Source organism: Coptis chinensis, chromosome 8 (assembly GCF_015680905.1).
Source record: "Coptis chinensis isolate HL-2020 chromosome 8, ASM1568090v1, whole genome shotgun sequence".
Lineage (NCBI taxonomy): Eukaryota > Viridiplantae > Streptophyta > Magnoliopsida > Ranunculales > Ranunculaceae > Coptis > Coptis chinensis.
Window position 1 is genome coordinate 56,814,401 of NC_141463.1, and position 22,165 is coordinate 56,836,565.

At 36.7% G+C, this 22,165-nt stretch overlaps 1 protein-coding gene across 1 annotated transcript; it reads left to right on the forward strand.

Moving 5' to 3' along the window:
• Window positions 1–3,144: 3,144 nt before the first annotated feature.
• On the forward strand, window positions 3,145–20,722 carry LOC147482057 (uncharacterized). Its single transcript, XM_086576532.1, has 12 exons — window positions 3,145–3,297; window positions 3,379–3,619; window positions 3,694–4,035; window positions 4,143–4,251; window positions 4,347–4,440; window positions 12,864–12,951; window positions 13,458–13,541; window positions 18,287–18,383; window positions 18,454–18,541; window positions 18,634–18,739; window positions 18,823–18,915; window positions 19,989–20,722. Exons 2-12 carry the CDS (start codon window positions 3,419–3,421, stop codon window positions 20,406–20,408), a joined length of 1,722 nt encoding a protein of 573 aa, XP_086432658.1. The 5' UTR covers window positions 3,145–3,297; window positions 3,379–3,418; the 3' UTR covers window positions 20,409–20,722.
• Window positions 20,723–22,165: the final 1,443 nt, after the last annotated feature.

A 22,165-nucleotide genomic window follows, 5' to 3' on the forward strand; every position in this document is an offset into this window, starting at 1 on the left:
GAAAATAGTCTAAGCAACAACAACTTCAAAAGTGACTCTTAACATGTATCGATCATTGTCCGTAAGCTAACATTTGTTTCCTCACTTGTAAACTAGTTAGTAGCAACAACGGGAGCTTCACTGTCCTTATCAGCTCATCACAAATTTACGTAAGATTTTCTCACTAGCATCCAAAAGAGTCTTGCTGAAAATGATATGATAAACAAAAATATTGTTCAAATTAAGGTGGATGGGTATGATCAAGTCTACGACACACTAGCGAATTCATATTTATCTTTGATTGAGTTCTTAGCGTTACAAATTGTTCCTGAAGTAAAACTATAGTTTTCACTCATGACGACAATTATTTTGAATATAAGTTAAAAAAAAATGTTTTTAAACAACTTTGCTTCTACAACACATCGACATATTGCCCAAACTTTACAAAAAATGAGTTAATTTGCTTACTGTAGAGGATGATCAACGTATTTTACCAACTTTTTACCAGATTTTACCATAAATATCACTAAATCTGGTGATGTCTTAGAGATAAATGGAATTCCGCTTGTTTTCAGTAACGTCTACACTATTGGGAATATGGCAGTTCACGGTGTTGAAAGTATGCTCAATGTTTTGACCCCCACCTACGTGACAAACATCCATTGGTAGGAGTCTCTACTTTATTCGTTTAATCGACATGGCTCAAACCCAATTTGTAATATCATATATAAATGTACATACCCATTAACTCAATCATGTGTCTAGGGTTGAATGTACATACCCATTAACTCAATCATGTGTCTAGGGTTGAACCCTAGGCACATGACTTACCACTTACGTACATTAATTTATGTACATATTTGTTACTTAGCAAAAAGATAATCATCAACTTAGAGTCATACTCCATTACAATTACTTGAGCTACAATAGATCTCTATTATACGCATATAAATACAAAACTATTTTTCACAAATAACTACGTTCTTAATACTTGATCTCATCGATAATTTGGGTACGTAGGCAACCGAAAGGTATAGTCTCATCATTTTCTCGATCACCATCATTTTTCTCACTTTTTTTCTACAAAATTCATCTCTTTCGTCACCACTTAGTGTTTTGATCATATATGGTCGAAACACTCAACTTGCCGGATGTACTCAATCACTATGACTATGATTAATTCAGTGAGAGTGCAATGTCGTATTGCTCCATGAATATTGTAGTCCAATATCTTATCATTTAGTACCTTATATTTGTATTGGTTGTTCACATTTAGTATTGTTTGTAGATTTAAAGATGAAAATACATTGGTGCAATAACAAATAAACATTAACAATAACAAACAAGAATGGATAAAATTTGTTCATGGCGATGAAATCTGTCCCATCGACTTCTTCTTCCAAGTTATAACAGTTGTTCATAGGAAATTTGTTCTTTACTTATTCCAATTATAGTTATTAGTTTAAGAATTAGTAGGTAGTTTCTATTTCATTAGTTTTTATTGGTTTTAGTATATATATATATATATATATCTATATCTTAATATTAAAGCTCCCACAAGGGGTATTTTTCGAGCTCTATTAAAATTCCACGTCATCTCCTATTAAAACATAAATTTTTCTCATATTTGAAAACGGAAATCCTTTTTTACAATGGGAATTATTCTCCTATTATAACGAGAATTATTCTCCTATTAAACAAATTTTAACACTTTTAATTAAAGCAGAAATCTTTCTCCTATTAAAATAGAATGTCTCACCCAATTTAAAAAATGGGTTTTTAAAACTTAATTAAAAATAATTTGTTAGAAAATTAAAACGGGTTAGCGACTAAAACGGTAGTCCCAATTTTCTAAAAAAAATCTACATGTTTTCAAAAGAGCCGATGCATATGCACGGGCCTACAAGCTAGTATATTTTAAAGCTCCCATAAATGGTATTTTTCTGGTTCTCTTAAAATTCCACCTCATCAACTCCTAGTAAAATGGGAATTTCTCTTCTATTGAAAAGAGAAATTTTAGCACTTATAATTAAAACGAGAACCTTTCTCCTATTATAATGGAAATTTCTCCCTATAGAAAAAGAAAAATATAACACTTCTAATTAAAACGGAAATCATTTTCATATTAAAAACGGGAATCACACTTTTAAATTAAAACGGAATCTCTCCCCAAATTAAAAAACGGGTTTTTAAAACTTAATTAAACCAATTTATTAGGAAATTAAAACGCTTTAACGACAAAAACATGAATCACAATTTGTTAGAAAATTTATATATGTATAGTTATGATTATTGAGCAAATTTTTAAAAGAGCTGGTACGTATGCACGAGTCTACTTTCTAATCTTAATATTAAAGCTCCCACAAGGGGTATTTTTCGAGCTCTATTAAAATTTCACGTCATCTCCTATTAAAACGGGAGTTCTTCTCCTATTATAACGAGAATTCATATCCTATTAAAACAAATTCTAACACTTATAATTAAAGCGGGAATCATTTTCCTATTAAAATAGGATTTTCTCCTCTATTGAAAAGGGAGAATCTAGCATATCTAATTAAAACGGAAATTATTCTCCTATTAAAACATGATCTCTCTCCCAATTGAAAAAAAACAGGTTTTTAAAACTTAATTAAAACAATTTATTGTAAAATTAAAACGGTTAGCGACTAAAACGGTAGTCCCAATTTTCTAAAAAAAAATCAAAATATTTTCAAAAGAGCCGATGCGTATGTACATGCCTACAAACTACTATATATATATATCATCTAACAATGAAGGCCTGGATGTCTTATTGTCTTTCTATTTAACCATTGTTTATAAGGTATATATATATTTTGTAAGGTTTCTATTTTAGTTTCCAATTAGAATTACAAACAATGGTTAAATAGAAAGACAATAAGACATCTAGGCCTTTATTGTTAGATGATTTTTATCTTCTCTTTTTAAAAGTATAAATTTTGGATTTAAATATTTATTTTGTTATAATTATTTGATATTTATCGATTGTTGAAACTCCCACCAACAAAATAACATTTATAGCGTTTTTATGTCCAAATGTACATCATCTGTTAGGACTCTGCACTCCAGTTAAACACACCATCTAAATTGGTCAACGGTTTCGAACCGGATATCCAATTTGAAAGAAATGGTCAGTACTCACCAGTCAGTCGCCGCAACTTAAAAAGAGTCCCACCAAAATCTAAACAGTCCATGCCCGAATTTATAATCACACCCACAAGACCGGACCCCAAAAGATGAACCATAACAATCAATCGACGACCAACCTTAATAATCTAAAATTCTCTCTCTCTTCTTCAGGTATTTATTTATCGATATATTTCATTTGATAGAAACAAATATTATTTCAAATCGATTAACAAATATTGTTCACTTTATTAGAAGGAGGATTGGCATGATATGATATATAGTTTCCAAGAAAATGATGCAACACAGCACTGGAAACAGCAACGGGTTGATGTCAACCAGCACGACGAATAATAATAACAACGCCAACAACGGTCAATCAAACGGTAGTTTAAAAGCATATTTCAAAACCCCAGAAGGTCGTTATAAGCTTCAATATGAAAAAACTCACCCGCCCGGTTTGCTTCACTATGCCCATGGGAAAACTGTCACTCAGGTAAAAACAATTAATACTACTTCTAACAAATTATATATGCTAATTCATTTTTAACTGTTTTATATTATTGTTAGGTGACTATTGCGTATCTCAAGGAGAAATCTGCGCAATTACCACTTACCCCGACGTCCAGCTCAAGCTCTACTAGTAGTGGTGGTGGTGGAGTGAGGTCTGCGGCGGCCAGGTTATTAGGTAGTGCTAATGGGAGTCGTGCGCTTAGCTTTGTTGGAGGTAATGGGACTAGTAAAGCCGGCAGTGGGTTTAATCCGTATAGTCATAATCGGATTAATTCTTCTTCGGGAGGTTCGAGTGCGAGTAATATGTTGAGTAGTTCCAATTTCGATGGAAAGGGGACTTATTTGATTTTCAATGTTGGTGATACTATTTATATAAGTGATTATAGTTCGCAAGATAAGGTACCTTCTTTTTTTTTTTGGTAATGTTTAGCACGCATTTTTTGTCACATTTATGGTAATCTTAGTAATGAATTTTGAGTTTGAGAAGTTTGTGTTTTCATTTGTAGGATCCTATTAAGTCCATACATTTTAGCACTTCCAATCCTGTTTGTCATGCATTTGATCCGGAGGCAAAAGATGGGCATGACTTGGTTATTGGATTGAATTCTGGAGATGGTAATGCTCCTTTTCCGGATTTAGTTTGCGAGACTTTTTTGAGATTTTCTCGATTTTTGAGTTTGTTTTCTCATATGTTAGTGTCTTCTTTCTAGTTTACTCGGTGTCGTTGAGGCAACAATTGCAAGATGTCGGGAAGAAGCTGGTTGGAGCACAACATTACAACAAAGATTGTTCAGTTAATAGCAGGCAAGCATTGTCATTTTTAATGCTTTTTGTATGTATAGTTTCTACACAATACTTTGAAATCTATAGTATTTCATATTGAATATGTGATAACTTTATTTTCTGAAAAAATCTATTAATTTGACCTAGTTATTTGTAAACCTTGTAAGACCAAATGATGGACGTATGAATTGTGGAGGAGATTCTATGTTTTTACTTTAAAGTGATAATGGTTTCTCATTCTTTTTTTATATTCAGAACCACCTTTGTGTTTTATGAGCGAGTTTATTTTGGGTGAACAATGTCACACACAGATTTTTGACTTCCCTAATATTTTTCTTATATCCAAAAATAATGCTTACGCACATATTTGCTCTATCTGTATATATGTTTGCCCGTTTTGTATTTCAATTAGCTAATATACATTTGAATTAGGAAACACAAAACGGCTTGATTCATTAGAGACCCATATGAAGTGATGAACCACATGGATCTATTAGATAACTTACAGATATATGATCTTTGTGTTGTCCCTGAAACAAGATATTAGGATTTTAGAGAGAGAGAGAGATCTATGACATCCTCTCATGATGTGAGGTGTCCATTCTTCCATTCTGTGTTGAGTGCTAGCATCAAACAGATCTGGACCTTCTTAAATTGATGGTTCATTACTTTCTTGTGTGCTTGCCTTTATTCAGTGTGCTTGTGCTTTTTGAAGGATATGGGAGGATATCCTCTACGAAGCAAGGGCGAGTAATTAGAGAAGTCATTAAATAAGTGTTTCCATACCTACCTTCTTTTGAATGCTAGAGCAATGTTGCATTGATATTGACTTGTGTTGGGTTCTCCTTTTTCTGGACCCAGCAACTACAAATTTAAGGATTATCCTACAAGACTATGTAGAGTAAACGTGATGTAAATTAAACTGGCGGAAGCTTCAGTTTATCAAATTCAGTTTATCAAATCTACTCTTGAATTAAACAAAACAACTAAAACTAAAACAAATCTTTATTTCTCTCTGAAATATTCTCAATAACACAACTCTCCTTAAACCCTAATTACAAGCCCATTATTTATACTAATCCTAAAAACTATAAACCAATAGTAACACGACACGTGTCAACAACTAAAATAGAATAACTAAACTAGTGGGCTCACAACCCATGGGCTTTGACCGTACTGATATCCGCATCACTCTCCCCATGTTGAAGAAGCTTGTCCACAAGTTTGTTGACATAAAAACCCACCAATATGCAAAAGCTCTTCAAACTTGTATACGTTATCCTCTTGAGGTTATGAGGAATTCGACCTCGAATCTTGCCCAAATATCGGCTCAAACAAACTAAGTTACATTGACACGGGCACGTGTGTCGGTGTCCGACACGGATACGGGGTGTCGGATACGGCGAGCTGTTGGAGATCGACACGGGGACACGGCCCATGTAAGAAAAGCCCAATAAAAATTAAGCCTATTTGCAATGTTTAGTTAGACATAAAACAAAGCCCATATAAGAGAAGCCTAATAAAAATTAAGCCTATTTGCAATGTTTAGTTAGACATAAAATACGGCCCAAGTAAGAGAAGCCCAATGGGAATTGTTTTGTATACAAGCCCAAGTTTTGAGCAGGGCATACAGTCCAATGTTTAGTTAGACTTTTTAGTCATTACCCAATATCCACCTCAAACACAAACCCTAGATCTAGATCTGCAACAAGAACTCAGACGCCACCACCTCAAAAGTCAAGAGGAATAAATAAGACGAAGCTAAAACAGGTAACCCACTAACTCTTCTTCTAATCTTCTTTTCTTTCTTTCTTTATTTATTTCTTTATTTCTTTTTCTATTGTTTTCAATTTTTTCTTCTTCTCTTCTAGATCTGCCGAATTTTGCCGTTTTTAGGTGTGTCGACACACGTATCCGTGTCGACACGGTGTCGACACACATTTTTTTCAAAAGTGCCGTGTCCATGTAACCTAGCAAACAAATAACATGATACCACAATGTTGCTAGTACTCCTTTCTTGAAACACAACGAATACTGGAAGTCACGAAGTATGCGTTGAAGTGTTTTGTGGCAGCGAGCAAAAACCTTCTCAAAATTGGTTAGAAAAGGATCGTTATAACCACCACGTTGTGCTTGCTGAGTTGGATGAACAAGACCTTCATAGATCTGGTCAGCAGGACGTCTTTGTTGCAATGGAAGGTGATGAACCTGCTGATTTTGTTTGTTATCACGCTCAAAACATGACACAACGTGATTAAAAGGTTCACGAACTAATGGAGGAACCTCGACTGGATGGTCATGCTAGAGCCATTGTTCAACTCGTTTCTGGCCTGCTATTGCAGCCAGTAACATCTGGGTGAGGAGTCGAGTGACCAGACCGAACATCAAAAGGACGCAGTGGTTGGTACTGGTCTGCAACTTGTTCTAGCAAGATAGTATCTGTGGGTGCTGGAAGTACTGTAGTGTCTGCTGGTGCAGTAGTAGTGACCAAGGTAGGAGGCGAGAGTACTGTAGTCACAATAAGCGCACCCACCACTTCAAGACCCTGCGGCGCTGGAGCAGTTTGTTGAGGATAGCTTGGCATAGGCACATAGAAAATTCTTGTTGAGGATAGCTTGGCATAGGCACATATCCCAGATTAGGGTTAGGCACATACTATGGCACATATTGATACTGACTAGGATTCCAAGACTGATAATAAGGAGAATAATCTTGATACATCATCTGCTGCTGATAGAGATCTGGATAATAGCCGAATGATATAGAAAATGGCAGTGTCTGAAAACTTTGAGAAGGCGCCATTAATAGTGGAACTTGTGACGGCTGCTGAAAAGGTAAACTAACTTCTGGAGAAACCCTAGAATTTTGTTGTTGGGCGGCTAGAAGTGCATTCAAGGTTTCTTGCATAGCTTCAAACTTGGCATTCAAGCCCTGATAATTTTCTTCTAGGTGTTCCATCTCTGGTTTCTTGATATACGGCATAAAAATTAAAACATTGATCTTGAAAGAAGACAGACAGAAAATCAATTTTCGGATGAACAGTAACGCGATGAATAGTAATGCGTGAATAGTGTTTCCGATGAACAGTAACACGGAAAATTAAAAACGAATAAGAAAAAGGAACATTGGATTTTACTCAGGAACGATTCGTGCTCCGATACCAAATGATGTAGATTAAACTGGCGGAAGCTTCAGTTTATCAAATCTACTCTTGAATTAAACAAAACAACTAAAACTAAAACAAATCTTTATTTCTCTTTGAAATATTCTCAATAACACAATTCTCCCTGAACCCTAATTACAAATCCATTATTTATACTAATCCTAAAAACTATAAACCAATAGTAACACGACACGTGTCAGCAACTAAAATATAATAACTAAACTAGTGGGCTCACAACCCATGGGCTTTGACCATACTGATGTCCGCATCAAAACATGTTGTTAACTTAGCAGATATAGGTATTATCCTTGAACGAGACTTGGGAGGAGAAGACCCCAGCTGCGTGGAGGGATTGGGTTATTGTGATTTGTCAGACCAAGCAAAGATAGTCTTCTGTGGATTATTAAGCAAGAATGTGCGCTTCTCTTCTGGATTTTTTTTCCTTTGCTCCTGGCTTCCTGAACCTATATCTTTATTCCCTTTTACAGTCTCCTGATACATTTGCGAGACATTCAAAGTTCTCTCCCAAGTCTCTTTTGCATGTGGCGTAGTAACACCTAGTAAGATCCTTCCATTGATTAATGGATAACTTTAAAAAGAGGAAGGAACCCGTTGTCAACTTTTGTCCTTTGTGTGTCAGATGAAGATCAGTCTGCTATACTCTTATTAAGTGCAAGTATTCTTGGCTGGTGTATTGTGTTCATCAATCTATATGGTTGTGTGGGCTGTCCCCCGTTCTGTAAAGGAATTATTAGCTGCTTGGGTTCTCAACTCCATTCCTCTGTGGCTAACAGATAATGTAACATTTTTCCTTTTCCATCTTATGGGCCATCTAGTTGGAGAGGAATAGGTGAAATTTTGATAATAAATTATTGTCCTCCAAAGAAACTTCGTTGCAATGAAGGCCTGATATTTACTTGGTTGAGGTTTGGGAGGAGTGGAGAAATACCCTGTTTGGGAGCTTTGTGTTCTGATAGGACTCACTGATAGAAAGTGCAGAGGGTAGGTTGCTGAGTTGTGGTTTTCTGGTTGGGCTTCTTGTGTTTTGTAGTATTGGCTTTTGCTTCTTAGTTGTACGTAGGTTTCCTCACCGTACAGTTTTTCTCATTTTCATTGATAAAGTACATTGCTCTTTTTAACTCTAAAAAGGGAAAAAGGAAGATGAAGGATGACTTACTGTATGGAAAATAGGTAAGCCTTACCCTTCTCATCTCATTCTCCATCTTTCCTTCTTATCTCCTTCCCCTTTGTCCCTTCTTTCTGCACCTTGTTGTTTTCTTTTTCGTCCTATATTTCCAGTGATTCTTATCTCCTTCTTTCTCTTCTTCTTCCCCTTGAACGGCACCACGAAAGTTAGGGAGGCATTGGCGAAGGAGATTATACTGCTACCACATCCAAGCTAAGGCTTTTTTTGTTTTTCTTTTGTGCGTGCGTGTGTGTGTTTGTGTCTGGAGCATCTTCCATAAGTTACCATGTGGACATTATGGAAGGAAAAAAACTTGAGGGTCTTTAAGAAATAAGAAAAGGAGATTGAAAAGACAGTGGGAGAGGTCAAGGAAACACTAGTTGATTAGGACAACAATCACCTAGTTTTAGGGGTTGAGATTTGTAGAATTAATGTATAATTTGGATATTATTGTGCTTTAAGGGATACAAGCGTTGGATACCCATGGTTCACATCGGTTGCACCAAGCAAATAAATTGAAGTTTTATATTTTATATATATATTTTTTTTCTTTGTTTTTTTTATAAGTTAACATTAGTGGATTTTCTATAAATAAAATAATAATAAAAGACATAATGTTAACGAGGATAATATTAGAAATTGAGATGAAGGAAATGGCATTCAGAACCACATACTTATTTACTACTTTTTGACAATAAAAGTAGAAAACCTTATGAAAAAAAAATCAATAGTCATTTGTTTACGTAATATGAAAAAATAATGATGGATCAGGACTTTATAATAATTTTGTTACAAAGAGTGCATTGGTGATAACTAACTTATTAAACTTGAATTTCTTAGTCTTTTTCGAATAGAAAGCAAAGAATATAAGATCCATATGACTAATCGTGTACAAATAGAATAAGTATAACAATCCCATGTCCCAACTACTTTCTTGTACTTTTTCCTATTCCTAAAGGAGTGATAGAGCTACTTGAGATGGGATATAGGAGGTTAGTATGGGGTTGTAGTGAAGAGAGGAGGAAGATTCATTGGATGAGGTGGGATAGACTTAGTCTTAGCAAGGAACAAGAGGCCTTGGGGGAAGCTTTGTTAGCAAAATGGTTGTGGTGATATGGAGTGGAAAAAGAATTTCTTTGGCGGAGGGTCATGGTGGATAAATATGGTGAGGGTGGAAGTGTGTGGAAGCCAAAAAATTCCTCAGGGTCCCTATGAGATTACACTATGGAGGGGCAGCATGAAAGGTTGGGGCAACTTCATTATCTTTTTGCCATGACATACGGAATCGAGGTTAAACATTTAAAGAGCAATACACCCCTATTTTTGAAAATAACATCGAATAACAATGCTAGAGTTGGTGATTATATGGTAAGAGTGGAGAATAGAAATGTATGGGGTGATTATATGGTAAGAGTAGACTTACCATTGGGAGGTCACTATCATCACCGACATGATGGCAACCATTTATCAAGAAGGGGCAAAAGTTTGAGGGATAAGAGCAGCGAGTTCATTGTTAAATCTGTCGTTGAGGTACTAGCGAAAAAATGAAGCGATCTTGAGTTTAAAGCCACAAGAGATTATGGTCAATTTTCCACAGAAGGATATGAATGCTTTCCATTCCTTTTAGGGCCGCGTTCTTGACTTGGATGGTTTATCTAAGAAGAATACACCATAGATAAGCTTAATGCCATAGGTATGGATATTGTGGATGAGTGTCTTGTGTAGGACGAGTACAGTGGATGTGGACCATGTTCTTCGATGTCTATTTGCCAACAGGGTGTGGGAACTATTATTTCAATCTTTGAACAAGCCTTGGATCTCACAGGATAGGGTTGAGGATGTGCTTGGTAGGGGACATAATCCCACATGTTCTTTCTCTTAAGGCAAGGTGGATAGCAGAGCATCTACCTAGAGCTATAAGTTGGGTTCTTTGGAAGCAAAGGAACCGAAGAATCTTCGAACACAAGACATAAGAAATATACAAAGCCTTGTTGGAAGTCGAGGGAACACTGTACGAATGGTCTAGGGGCAACTTTGTAGGAGTTGAGGTTCCAAGACTTTTTGGTTCATTGTGAGTCATTTGTGTTGTAGGGTGTTGTATTGTATTGGTGTATTACTCCTTGCAGATGGGATGCTAGAACCTCCTAACTTAGTGCCTTACTAAGTAGAGGTATGTATTATGTACTTTCGCTATTTATGGAAATGAATGAAATATATCTTTACCTCGAATGAAAAAAAAGGAAAAAAAAACAAGTATAACAAACTTACAATCTAGATCCTGTCGAAAGTAGAGACTACTGTATTTGAATATCAGATTATGCATTATGGCACAAAAAAGAACGATAAATTTTAAAGTAAACTAAGTAACATTCATGTGTTTTTAATTACATATCTCAAATTGCTAAAGATAGATCATTTTGATTAAAGGTTGACATATGTTGTCTTGAAGAACTCTGTTTCTGGAAACTTCATTACTCGTACTACATCTGTTATCGTACAATCTTTAGAAGTGATTTGAGTAGATGTCTAGATGATGATGAAATTAACACAACCTGTTAGAAAATCCACAAGGGATAACATTTTAGAGAGGCATTGTTAGTGGGTGGAGTGATTTTCCCGAAATTTTTGTTTTTTCACCTGGCACTGGAGAGTATTTCTGTTTCAGATGATATTTGGATGTGGGAGTCACCTTTGAGGGAGCAGTTTGGTGGCATGTATATGTTGGCCAATGGGTAGCGGACTACATGATTAGAAGGGTGAATGGAGTGGAGTGGAATGCGACATTAAGAAAGGGCTTGAATGATTGGGAGTTTGAATCTTCTTAATCTTCTGGACTACCATTTACCAAGAGGGGGAGAAATTTGGGGAAATTGATAGGAAAAGATGGGTTTGAGACAATAAGGAAGAGTTCTTGATGAATTTTTTTTACCAGGTTTTGTCGAAGTTTTGTTTGAAAAATCTTAGAGGTCATGAGGTGATTCATAACTTTCCATACAAGGAGATATGAAAGAGCTCAATTCCATTTTAAGTGTCTTTCTTTTGTTGGCAATAAAAACCATAGATGTCTTGAATAGAAAAGGTATGGGATTCCAAAATGTTTGTTCACTATGTGAAACTATGCAAAGAGGAAGAGGAGAATGTGGCTCATATTCTTCTCACATGTGCCTTCTCAAAGGGGGCATAGGAGCTATTGTATTTATCTTTTCAAAAACCTTGGAGGTTACCGACTAACATCAAGGAGGCGCTTAGTAGGAATGCTATTTCTCAACCGCTTTCTACAAGGCCACATGGATACCGGAGCACTTCCCTAGTGCTATTGTTTGGATCTTGTGGAACAGAGATATACAATGTTCTTTGGGCAAGTGGAAGAGGATATGTACAAGGTTGTGGAAGAGGTTAAAGAGGAGATACATGATTGAGCATGTGCTAGTACTTACTTTAAAGGAATGACATATCAATATTTTGTTTGTAACTTGGACACTCTAGTATCGTGAAATGGGTTAGTAATTACCTAATTGGGAAGGGATGCTTGTAGTATCTTGCTATGAGAACCAATATTTGTAAACTTTTGTAAACTTTGAACCATTGAATGAATTTTACCGATAAAAGTAAAAGTAATTTTTTTAAAAAAGTGAGACTTCATTTCATGTGCCATCCCATTTTCCTATTCAAACCAGGGTCCATCTAGAAGACCCAATGGGAAGCCAATACTTTTGGAGTCCAAATTGTTTTTAAAAGTTTTCCAAAAAGTTTCCATGGGTTCGTCGCTGGATGTGTGTTTTACGTGAGAGCCAATGTCTAGCTGTCTTTTGAATTCACATGTGGCTCCTGTGTGGAGCCTATGTGGATGTGTCAAATTACACATCCCATTTGGTGACACTCGAATATTTGTAACTTCTGATATGTGAATGATTGACTTTTATAAAAGAATAAATACATACGTTGACAAAATAAAAACCTGGGAACTCATAATTGTTTATTGAATTATGAATATAAGATGGATTTATATTTGTGTGTATGTTCTCACTTTTATGGACTTTATAGCATACCAGTTGGTTAGTAGTGTGGTTATAACAAACTTTTAGTTTATTTCAGTCGATGTGCTAGCGTTGCATGGGTTCCTGAAGGTGATGGTGCTTTCATCGTTGCTCATGCAGATGGAAACTTGTATGTGTATGAAAAGGTCAGCCTCAAATTTCTATTAAATATTACTGAGAAAAATTGAGATGGTTCTTGGTTTAAACAAATGACCGCAGAGCAAATTTTTGTTAATTTACGTTAATGAGAATACTATGAGAGGGATAGGGTGTGACCTGACAGCCTGTCTTAATATAAATCTCGCTTGAAAGTAATGGCATTGAGTGCAAATTTGGTCAACTTCTGTAGTTTGGTAGCAGGTAAATTACCAAGACGCCGCCAAAGCTTTGCCAACTTTATCATTGTTATTATCAATTCAAAGTGAATTTTGCCAATCATAAAAGAGAAAAAAGAAATAAACCAGAAGAAAAATATGCCGCAAAAGGCTTCAAAAGTCGAACCACATTTTTTACTTATAATATCTTGCGTAGCATGCTTGTACGTATTTTGTTTCTAGACCAAGTGCAGCGTAAGTGCAATTTGAGCTTCCTTTTGTTGTTTCTGATGCTGCACAAACCGAATAAAATTTAAGTTGCTTTATATTCCTTGTAGAGCAAGGATGGTAGTGGCGATTCTTCATTTCCTGTTATCAAGGATCAAACTCAATTTTCTGTTGCGCATGCAAAGTCCAGTAAGGTATTTGTTTATTTTATTTGCTGTTTATTTTTTTGTATCCTCTAGCACTTTTTTACTATTTTCTCATTTTTTATTCTGTCCATTATTTCTGTTTTATTTGATCAATGATTTTAGTTTGAATTTTGTTTCTACATGCTTTCCTTTCTGAAGAAACAAAAGAAAAATGTAGAAAGTATATGTTTGAGGGCTTTGTAAGTCATTAGATAGGTGGGAGACTATTTTCCTATATAAGATTAGTGAGAGAAGGCCGAAACTAACTAAGCCAAACTCTCTTTTCTATCTCAACTTTCTTCTTCATTAGCAATAATATAACTTTACTGTATACTCTGTATGTATATGATGTGTGTAGTAGACTGATTTGTATTGCATTATATTTCTGGTTTACTTCCTATATTTCTACTAACTTACTAAGAGGATTTTTGTTTGATGGATATAAGATCCTACCCAGATCGCTTCGTATTTGACGTAATTGAGGTTTCTTCCTATCATTTTGAGCAACTTTGATGTAAAGGTTTTGAATTATAGGGGTCAACTGTATGAAATGAAGATTAAAATTAAGATTGTCAACGTGTGATGTGTTAACTACCTTCAGGCTTCAGGATTGAATTGCACCACATTTTTTAATAGCTCCCTTGTCTCTCCTAAGAGGATTTAGATTTTTTATTTTCGTTAGTGAATAGAAGATTAAACTCAGCTTCAGGTTCAACATAACTGAGGTTTGCCTATTACTTGAGAGACTTTGATGTCAGTTGCTGAGTTTCAGGAGGGCCACTGTGAAATGAAAATTTAAACCAAGATTATTGCCATGTGATTAAAAGATATTGAAGTATAGGAAGAGGATATCTTAAGAACCAGATCAGTGGTCATCATATCAAGACTTTGATGTGGAGGGAGGGTTTTACTTGTGTAAACCATTGGGATGATAACAAACTCGAAGGATGAGAAATGTATGGAATCAAGAGTCAAGACGTAGTAGTTCACATTGGTGTAATTCTTTTTCACAGATATCCAACTCTAGAGATTATTCCTCAGAGTTGTGGTCCTCATTTCGCCTGGGTAACTGAATAGGGCCTTTTCCTTTTCTTCCCAGGAGGAGCTGCGTGAACTTGTGTAGTTACCTGCTGCTAAGGCTTTCTCTACTGTGTGTGTTGTTGGTGTAGTGGTGGTGCTAGATCTTTTCTTCACTTCTCACACCAGCATACCTAATATCATCACTAATCAATATCTATGACCCTAGTTCTTTAAACTCCATCAAGTTGACATTAAACTTATTAAATGAATTATGTGACACCTTTTTGTTTTCTACTTGATGGAGGATTCTGGGTTGTATTTGACTGTCTTGGGGATTAGAAACCACAAGCCACTCATCGTCTAAGGATGGTGGGGAGATGTTTAGTATAGTTCCACATGTGATGTTCAAAACCTTGCAGTATAGTATACAATTTCTTGGGCATCTCCACTCATCACATTTGGTTTTGAGCCGGATGCCCTAAAGTTTAAGATGGTATTAGAGCAGGCTATTGTGTTTGCCCAAACAGCCCCGTTGACTCCACGTCCCTCAAGTCAAGTGTGTTGTCAATGTGTTGGGTTCAAGTAATGCCACACGTGTAGGGCATGTTGAGATGTTTAGTTCCCACATGGGATTTTAAAGCTTTGAAATATAGTATAAAAGGTCCCGGGCCTCTCCACTCACCACCAAATTGGTTTTGAGTTGGATGCCCCCAAGTTTTTAAAATTTTGATTGGAAAATATAATTTATATATTAATATGAAACCAATCAAAAGAAATTAGGATTAGGTGTCCTACTAGTACAACGACCAAAAAGCCAAAAGAAAGACAAAAAATAAAAACGAGAAACTACAAAGCAAAGGTCCTTACTCAACACATCAAGAAATTCCATGACATGCAAATAAATATACTGCAAATACCCCAAGAGAATGGACACCACAAAGGGTATACTCACAGACTCGCGCTCATTCAAACAAAGTTGACAGAAAATAAATAGCAACAATTTCCCTAACAATCTCATCCCAAGGTTTTTTATGGTGATACGGTTTAAAGAGGCTCACTACTCAAAGAATTGCAACTTTTGAAGGTGCTTTGGAACCCCAGATGATTGTGCCATGGAAAGTAGGAATTGGTCCAGATCTAGATTTAAAAGGGGGAATTTATAGAACGAAGCCAAAAGTAAAGGACTCAGTAGAAAACCTTCCCTTCTCATCACAAGTCAGGAGGCCAAAGCTGTCTAACTAAAAGTTTAAGGATAGACATTTGCGCCTCATGGTGTGAAACATAGAGATTGGGTTGATGCTTGAAACATTCGTTGACTGCTTTGCGATGGCTAAGCCATCTCTTCAACTTTGGGACATCTTGACAGGGGCATTCGGCAAGGGGATCCTTTGCCCCCACTCCCCCTTATGGTAGTCGAGGTGTTTAGTAAAATGATTGATAAAGCCAAGTTTAGGAGTTCTTGAAGGTTTTCAAGTGGGCCAGGATAATATCCTTATTTCTCATGTCTAGTTTGTAAATGAGAAGCTGGTGTTTCTGAGGAATGATATTGAACATCTCAGAATCCTTAGGGGTACCTGTGTTGCTTCAAGGTCGTCTCTGGTTTGATGGTTAATATGGCTACGAGCCTAAGAGGCAAGAGTTCTACTTTTGGAGTGGGCAAGGGGGTATGACCTCTGCTATAGATTGTACACCTAGGGTTCTTCCTTCTAGATACTTAGGTCTTCGTATGGTGGTGGATTATAGGTCTAAAGCTATTTGGGACCTGGTTGTAGAGATTTTTAGCAAGAAGATTGCAGTTAACAAAGGAAGCTTCCTCTCCAAAAGCGACCATGTTATCTTAATCAAGAGCCTCTCTCTAGAATGCATGTTTACGACATGCCTCTTTTTCACATGTCATTGAGTGTAGGGCATAAGTTGGAAGCGATTTTTAGGAACTTTCTTTGGGATGTCAGGAAAGACATAGGTTCCACCTGGTGGATGAAAGACGCTTTATTTGTTGAAGCAATCTGGTGGTTTGGGTGTTAGGAGTTTACGTGAGTTCAAACTTGCTTTGTTAGGTAAATGCTTATGGTAGTTTGGGAGGAGAGAGATGTCTGTGTAGGAAGGTGATTACCTGTAGGTTTGGTGACCAAATGGGGTGGATTAGTGGTCCGGTGTCCGTTCCTTATGGTTGTGGGGTTTGGAAAGGACAAGGAGTTATTTGTGTAGAACACCAAATTCATTTTGGGTATTGGTGAGAGGATCTGGTTCTAGGAGGATGCATGGCTGGGTGAGAGACCTCTATTCCGTGTTTTTCCCCGATTATGTGCTTGAGACTTAGGAATTCATGTTGCTCTATCGGACATGGACATAGTGAGTGCAGCCGCCCTCACAGAAATACTGGATGCTATTCCCCTGGTGAGATGGGCCAAAAATATACATCAAATGAACCAAAATACTCGTGCTAGCTGGATCCAAAACAATTCATTTCTTAATGTGTGTATCCCAAAGAGGTATAAGGTATACATTAGTAATTATTGTGGAACTTTGACATACAAATTGGCAACTACTGTAGGCTGACACCCTTAGCAATAGATATGTAACATATGATGGCGAGGCACTAAGGGATAAGGAGAGCAGATGAGTCCCACCTAAGCAAAATTCTCCAAATAAACCCTAATTACCATCTTAAGTGTTAACAGCATGAACTCCCACACGTTTCAGCATCAAGAGCAATACAACAGATAAACTAACCCGAAATATACAAATAACACTATTGTTGATATGCTTGTTTACCACATAGATTTGTGCTAGGGCAGGGAGATGATTTTGAGCTAGAGTAGGGATTTCCCGGATGCAGGATGGGTAAAATCATGCAATTTTGAAATGGCAGCAAAGTTTTTGCTAGATTTGCATCTATTTTGGTAGATTTTTAGTGTGGAAACACCGACCAACTGCTTGGAAATCAAATCCTGTTTTGTTGAAAACTATCAGGAAAAACTTTCAGTTAAGCAAAACATATTTTGCAAATTGAAAATAAAAGAGAACTAATCTATTTCTTGTATATGCCTACTTGACTATGCATTGAAAACGTCCAATATAATATCTGGTGTTAACTAGAATCAATAACAGCCTGAAAACATCCACATACCTCAAATAAAAACCAATTACTGAGATTCTTGCATTATTTTGTAAGTAACACTAGAAATTCTGTGGAACTTATGATGATTTCTCTAAATCTTTTGTTAGATTCTTGGGAGCTTAGAGAAAAATTGGTAAGAGCATTGAGGAGAAGAGCTTCCTATAACGCTTAGGGCTGTTTCCAGTCATACAAGAATGTTAATGGGCCAATGTGAGAAAAGGAGTAAAAAAGACTCACGTTTTAATTTTTTTGAATAGAAAAAAGGTAGAAGAAAAAGAAAACTGAATTGTTTTCTATCTGGATGCTACGGTCCATTAACGCTGCTACATTGGCCTTAATAATCAGACAGCCTTGAGGCTTTCGCCTCGTTGTTCTAGGTCTAAGCCTTGCCTACACCTAAGCAAAGTTAAGCCTGTCAGGTTTAGCTCGTATATGGTATACCTTGCCTCAAGGTTATGTCTCATACACCTTCCTAAATACTAAGTGCTATTAACTTATTAAGGACCAGACGTATTTGGGGCTCCATTAGAATCATCTTTGCATTAAACTCCTCTACACATAGCAGTGACTAATCTTGTCCTGGATGCTGACTTTTTTCTCCCTTAACTTGCAGAGTAACCCAATTGCCAGATGGCATATTTGCCAGGGTTCAATTAATAGCATATCTTTCTCAACTGATGGAACCTATTTGGCAACTGTTGGAAGAGATGGTACTGCACTATCTGATACCTTACATTTTATTGATTCTGTTACCTTACTGAGATCAAGTGCCACATGCAGGTTACTTAAGAGTATTTGACTACTTGAAGGAACAACTAATATGTGGCGGGAAAAGCTATTATGGTGCCCTATTATGTTGTGCTTGGAGGTAAAATACTGGCTTATTGTTTTTTATTTGATGAAATTCATTCTCTCCTTCTGTGAAGTAAAAAATAATGATTTGTTCAATGTGCTTCTCAGCATGGATGGGAAATATATTTTGACTGGAGGGGAAGATGACTTGGTACAAGTTTGGAGTATGGATGATCGGAAGGTAGTAGCATGGGGAGAGGGTCACAACTCATGGGTTAGTTCTTTAATATATATGTTTGTACTTGTTTGACATCTTTGATTTAACATCCAAAAACAATTCAAGCTGGGTACTTGCAGGTGAGTGGCGTTGCTTTCGACTCGTATTGGACATCTCCAACTTCAGATGGGACAGAGGAGAATGTCATGTACCGTTTTGGTTCTGTTGGGCAGGTGTGCTTATTTTCTTTTATGGCATCTTATTTCATTTATGCTGATAAATCGTAATTTATAATTTGAATATAGATACAATTATCTATCAATCACTTTTGAAATGTGAATGCTTGTTGATATCCTACAGTATCATTGGAGTAACTTAAGAGTACAAATATAATTTTAAAGGATACTTCAGAGTGTTTGGGGAGCTTAACAGATTATTTCTGGTAGGCAATTTTGAAGTAAAACAACATCTATCCTTGGTCAACTACGCCCACATCTGGACTTCTGGACACTTCTCCTCAAGGCTCTTCCCATGCTGCATTTACATGAAATGCTCATGCAGAGTGTTAATTTATAAAAGGCCCTGTGATGGTTGTGTATTTTACGCAAGACTTTCATTCAAATTAGTTTTTATCATATTGTTTTCCATCCTTCACCTATTTGGAAGGCGTACACTCGTATAGTGTTGCTTGGTGTCCTACTTTTGTTCTATTTGGTTTGGCTCTGTTCTCTGAGATACACTCGAGACATTCTTTGTTTATTTTATGCATATTCTCTGGACGCCAAATTGTTTTACAGTCACTTCAATTCAACAAAGTGTATCGAAATGCATCCAGATAGAATTTCTCAACTGAATGGACTTCCTGAAAATCTATATCCCTAGTAAAAATTGCTTCTTCTAAATCTCGAAAAATTCTAAAACTTTTCTAGTAAAATAGACCCAATGTATTGAAAATTGTAAAAGTCGAGCTCGTGAAAAGTGTTGACACTTGACATCAAAACATAACTATTTGTTGTGTTTTTGCTTATGTACAAATGTTTTTGGTTGGATGAAAGTGAACTTTGAACTGTTGCGTTATCTGGTGCCCCAATTGTGAACCAACTGCAGGGCACTTGGGAATTAGAGGCGCTGGTTGCCGACCTGATAGTCTTTGGTTTATTTTCTGAAGGATCTCTTACATGAATCATGTTTCTTATGATAGCATCATTCCTCCTTTTGTTCATACTGTTTACATGTATTTCCTTTTTTTACGTGTATTTCCTGTTACAGTTTATATTACATTATCTGTCAACTAATCCGTAAGCAGGATACACAATTGTTGCTGTGGGACCTGGTAATGGATGAGCTTGTGGTGCCACTCCGTCGAGGCCCTCCTGGTGGTTCCCCTACGTTCAGCACTGGAAGCCAGTCTTCCCATTGGGATAACATTTGTCCTGTGGGTACTCTACAGCCTGCACCTAGTATGCGAGACGTGCCAAAACTCTCTCCACTAGTTGCTCACCGGGTCCACAATGAACCCCTCTCTGGTTTGGTATTCACCCAGGAGTCAGTTCTTACCGCATGCCGAGAAGGACATGTAAAGATATGGATGAGACCAGGTTATGGTGAAAGCCACTCTGGGAACTCCGAGAGCGCACTAATTAGCAGTTCGAAGGAGAAACCTCTAATACTAAATAAAGTTGGCAGCTCAAGTTACAAACAACAGTCAATCAGTCATCCAACATGACTTGCACTATTCCATGGAGAATCAAACCAACCTTTGTTCAAGGGTTTTTTTTTGGGCTGGATTGGACTTTTATGGTTGTTCGGTCATTGCCACTCTGAGCTTGCCAGGAGTTTAGCAGCCGCATTTTTGTATATTCCTAGGGATAATATGCCAGTGATGATACTGAAAGTAAAGGTCCAAGTTGTAGGCAAATATTTATTGTTTGTATCTGGTTATGCAAAAGGGTTCTGTAACCTAAAAACTGTTAATGATATTGGCTGACGTGCTCAATGGGTGTTACTTCGCAATAGATATATATGTTCTCATTGGATGCATGGACAAGTGTACAGCCCGTTCTTTTTGCATTTTTCAGCGTTCTGATGGGTCACTACTCCGTACTTTATCAGGAAAGAGTGATTTTCAGCTATCACATATTTGGTGAAGTGATTCCTGAAAGGAAAAATACAATGTAATTGTTGGGGGTTGGCAGGGAGAGGATTGCTTTTTATTTTCTTTTCCATCAGTTTGCTGTAGTTTTGGAAGGCCTCTTTGTAGTTTGTACCAGGTTAAATCCATGTAGAGAGAAAAGGGAGCAGATAGCCAACCCCAATGGGTGTTTTACTGTTTTACCGTTCACGCCACTTTTTATTTGCACACATGAGAGCAAAACATCATTTTTACGACCTTAGCTATATATGGGCCCAAAAAATCCTAAGCAAAGTCCGAAGGTTTAAGACAATCAGGTTTAATGGTGTGAGGATTTGGAAAACTAATGTAACTTTTAATTTTTGAATTTTACCCAAGCATGTCACTGATGTCAGCGCATTCAAAGTTTCAACAGTGAAGAGCTCACGTCTTATTTTTTTACTAGTATTTGTCCGTGCCCATAGATACGGTGATGACTCATAAGCTCAGAAAATAGAGTTAGACTGTTAGAGCTGTAGAATGGAAGCCCTACCAACCCTACACTTCCTTTTTTTGTTATATAGATAAAGGAACTTGAAGGCCACACCGTCCGAAGTGCCAATACACAGAACCACCATTTGTTACCACTCAAAGAATTGGACTTCTGTTCCTTTTTCTTTTCAAAAGAACGCTTCTAGATTGAGAAATAAGAAACTGCTACCACTTGGAATGCGTGAACACCATTGTTAATTTGTTATATGGAAACTGAAAGCGAAGGATATTACAGAAGTGACAAACTATCAGTCTAGTTACCAGAAGCACTTGCACGAAAGTTGAAATTGATTATGAAGAGTTGATAACAAAAGTTAAAATATCCATCCCGTACCATGATACGAAAATTCTAATGTCAATGTGCACTTTAAGGTTCAGCAATCCCGAGTATACGACACGGTCGAACGTGTAAGTACCACCGAAATGTCTTGCATATAATGCTTCCTCCATTATCTGTCCCTCAAATCCTCAATGCCTCATTGCTAAGTAGCTTCCACGTCCAAACTGAACGCATTATTACATTATTATTGTACTGTAGTAGTGCGCCATACTAAGCTGTCATTTGCTCATACTAAGTTGTCATTTACTAGTTCTTATCATGATATTTACCATCTTTATTGGAGGCATCGGTACGAATTTATTTTAGCATTCAACCCTATCATGTGATAGTGTCGAGGAGCTCTAAACATACAAGTATGCAAGATAGTGACACACGTACAACTACTCAATTTTCCAACATTTACAACTAAAGCGTGTGGGCACCAACGAAGCTAGTATGAAACTATGAAAACGATTTGCATAATATGTGAATCACATATTCT

Bases quoted from the DNA above. Each gene is read 5' to 3' on its own strand.
- LOC147482057 (XM_086576532.1), top strand. From the start codon at position 3,419: ATGATGCAACACAGCACTGGAAACAGCAACGGGTTGATGTCAACCAGC. The intron at 4,252-4,346 runs GTAATGCTCCTT...TCTTCTTTCTAG, and splicing joins TGGATTGAATTCTGGAGATG to TTTACTCGGTGTCGTTGAGG. The intron at 18,740-18,822 runs GTTAGTTCTTTA...GGGTACTTGCAG, and splicing joins GAGAGGGTCACAACTCATGG to GTGAGTGGCGTTGCTTTCGA.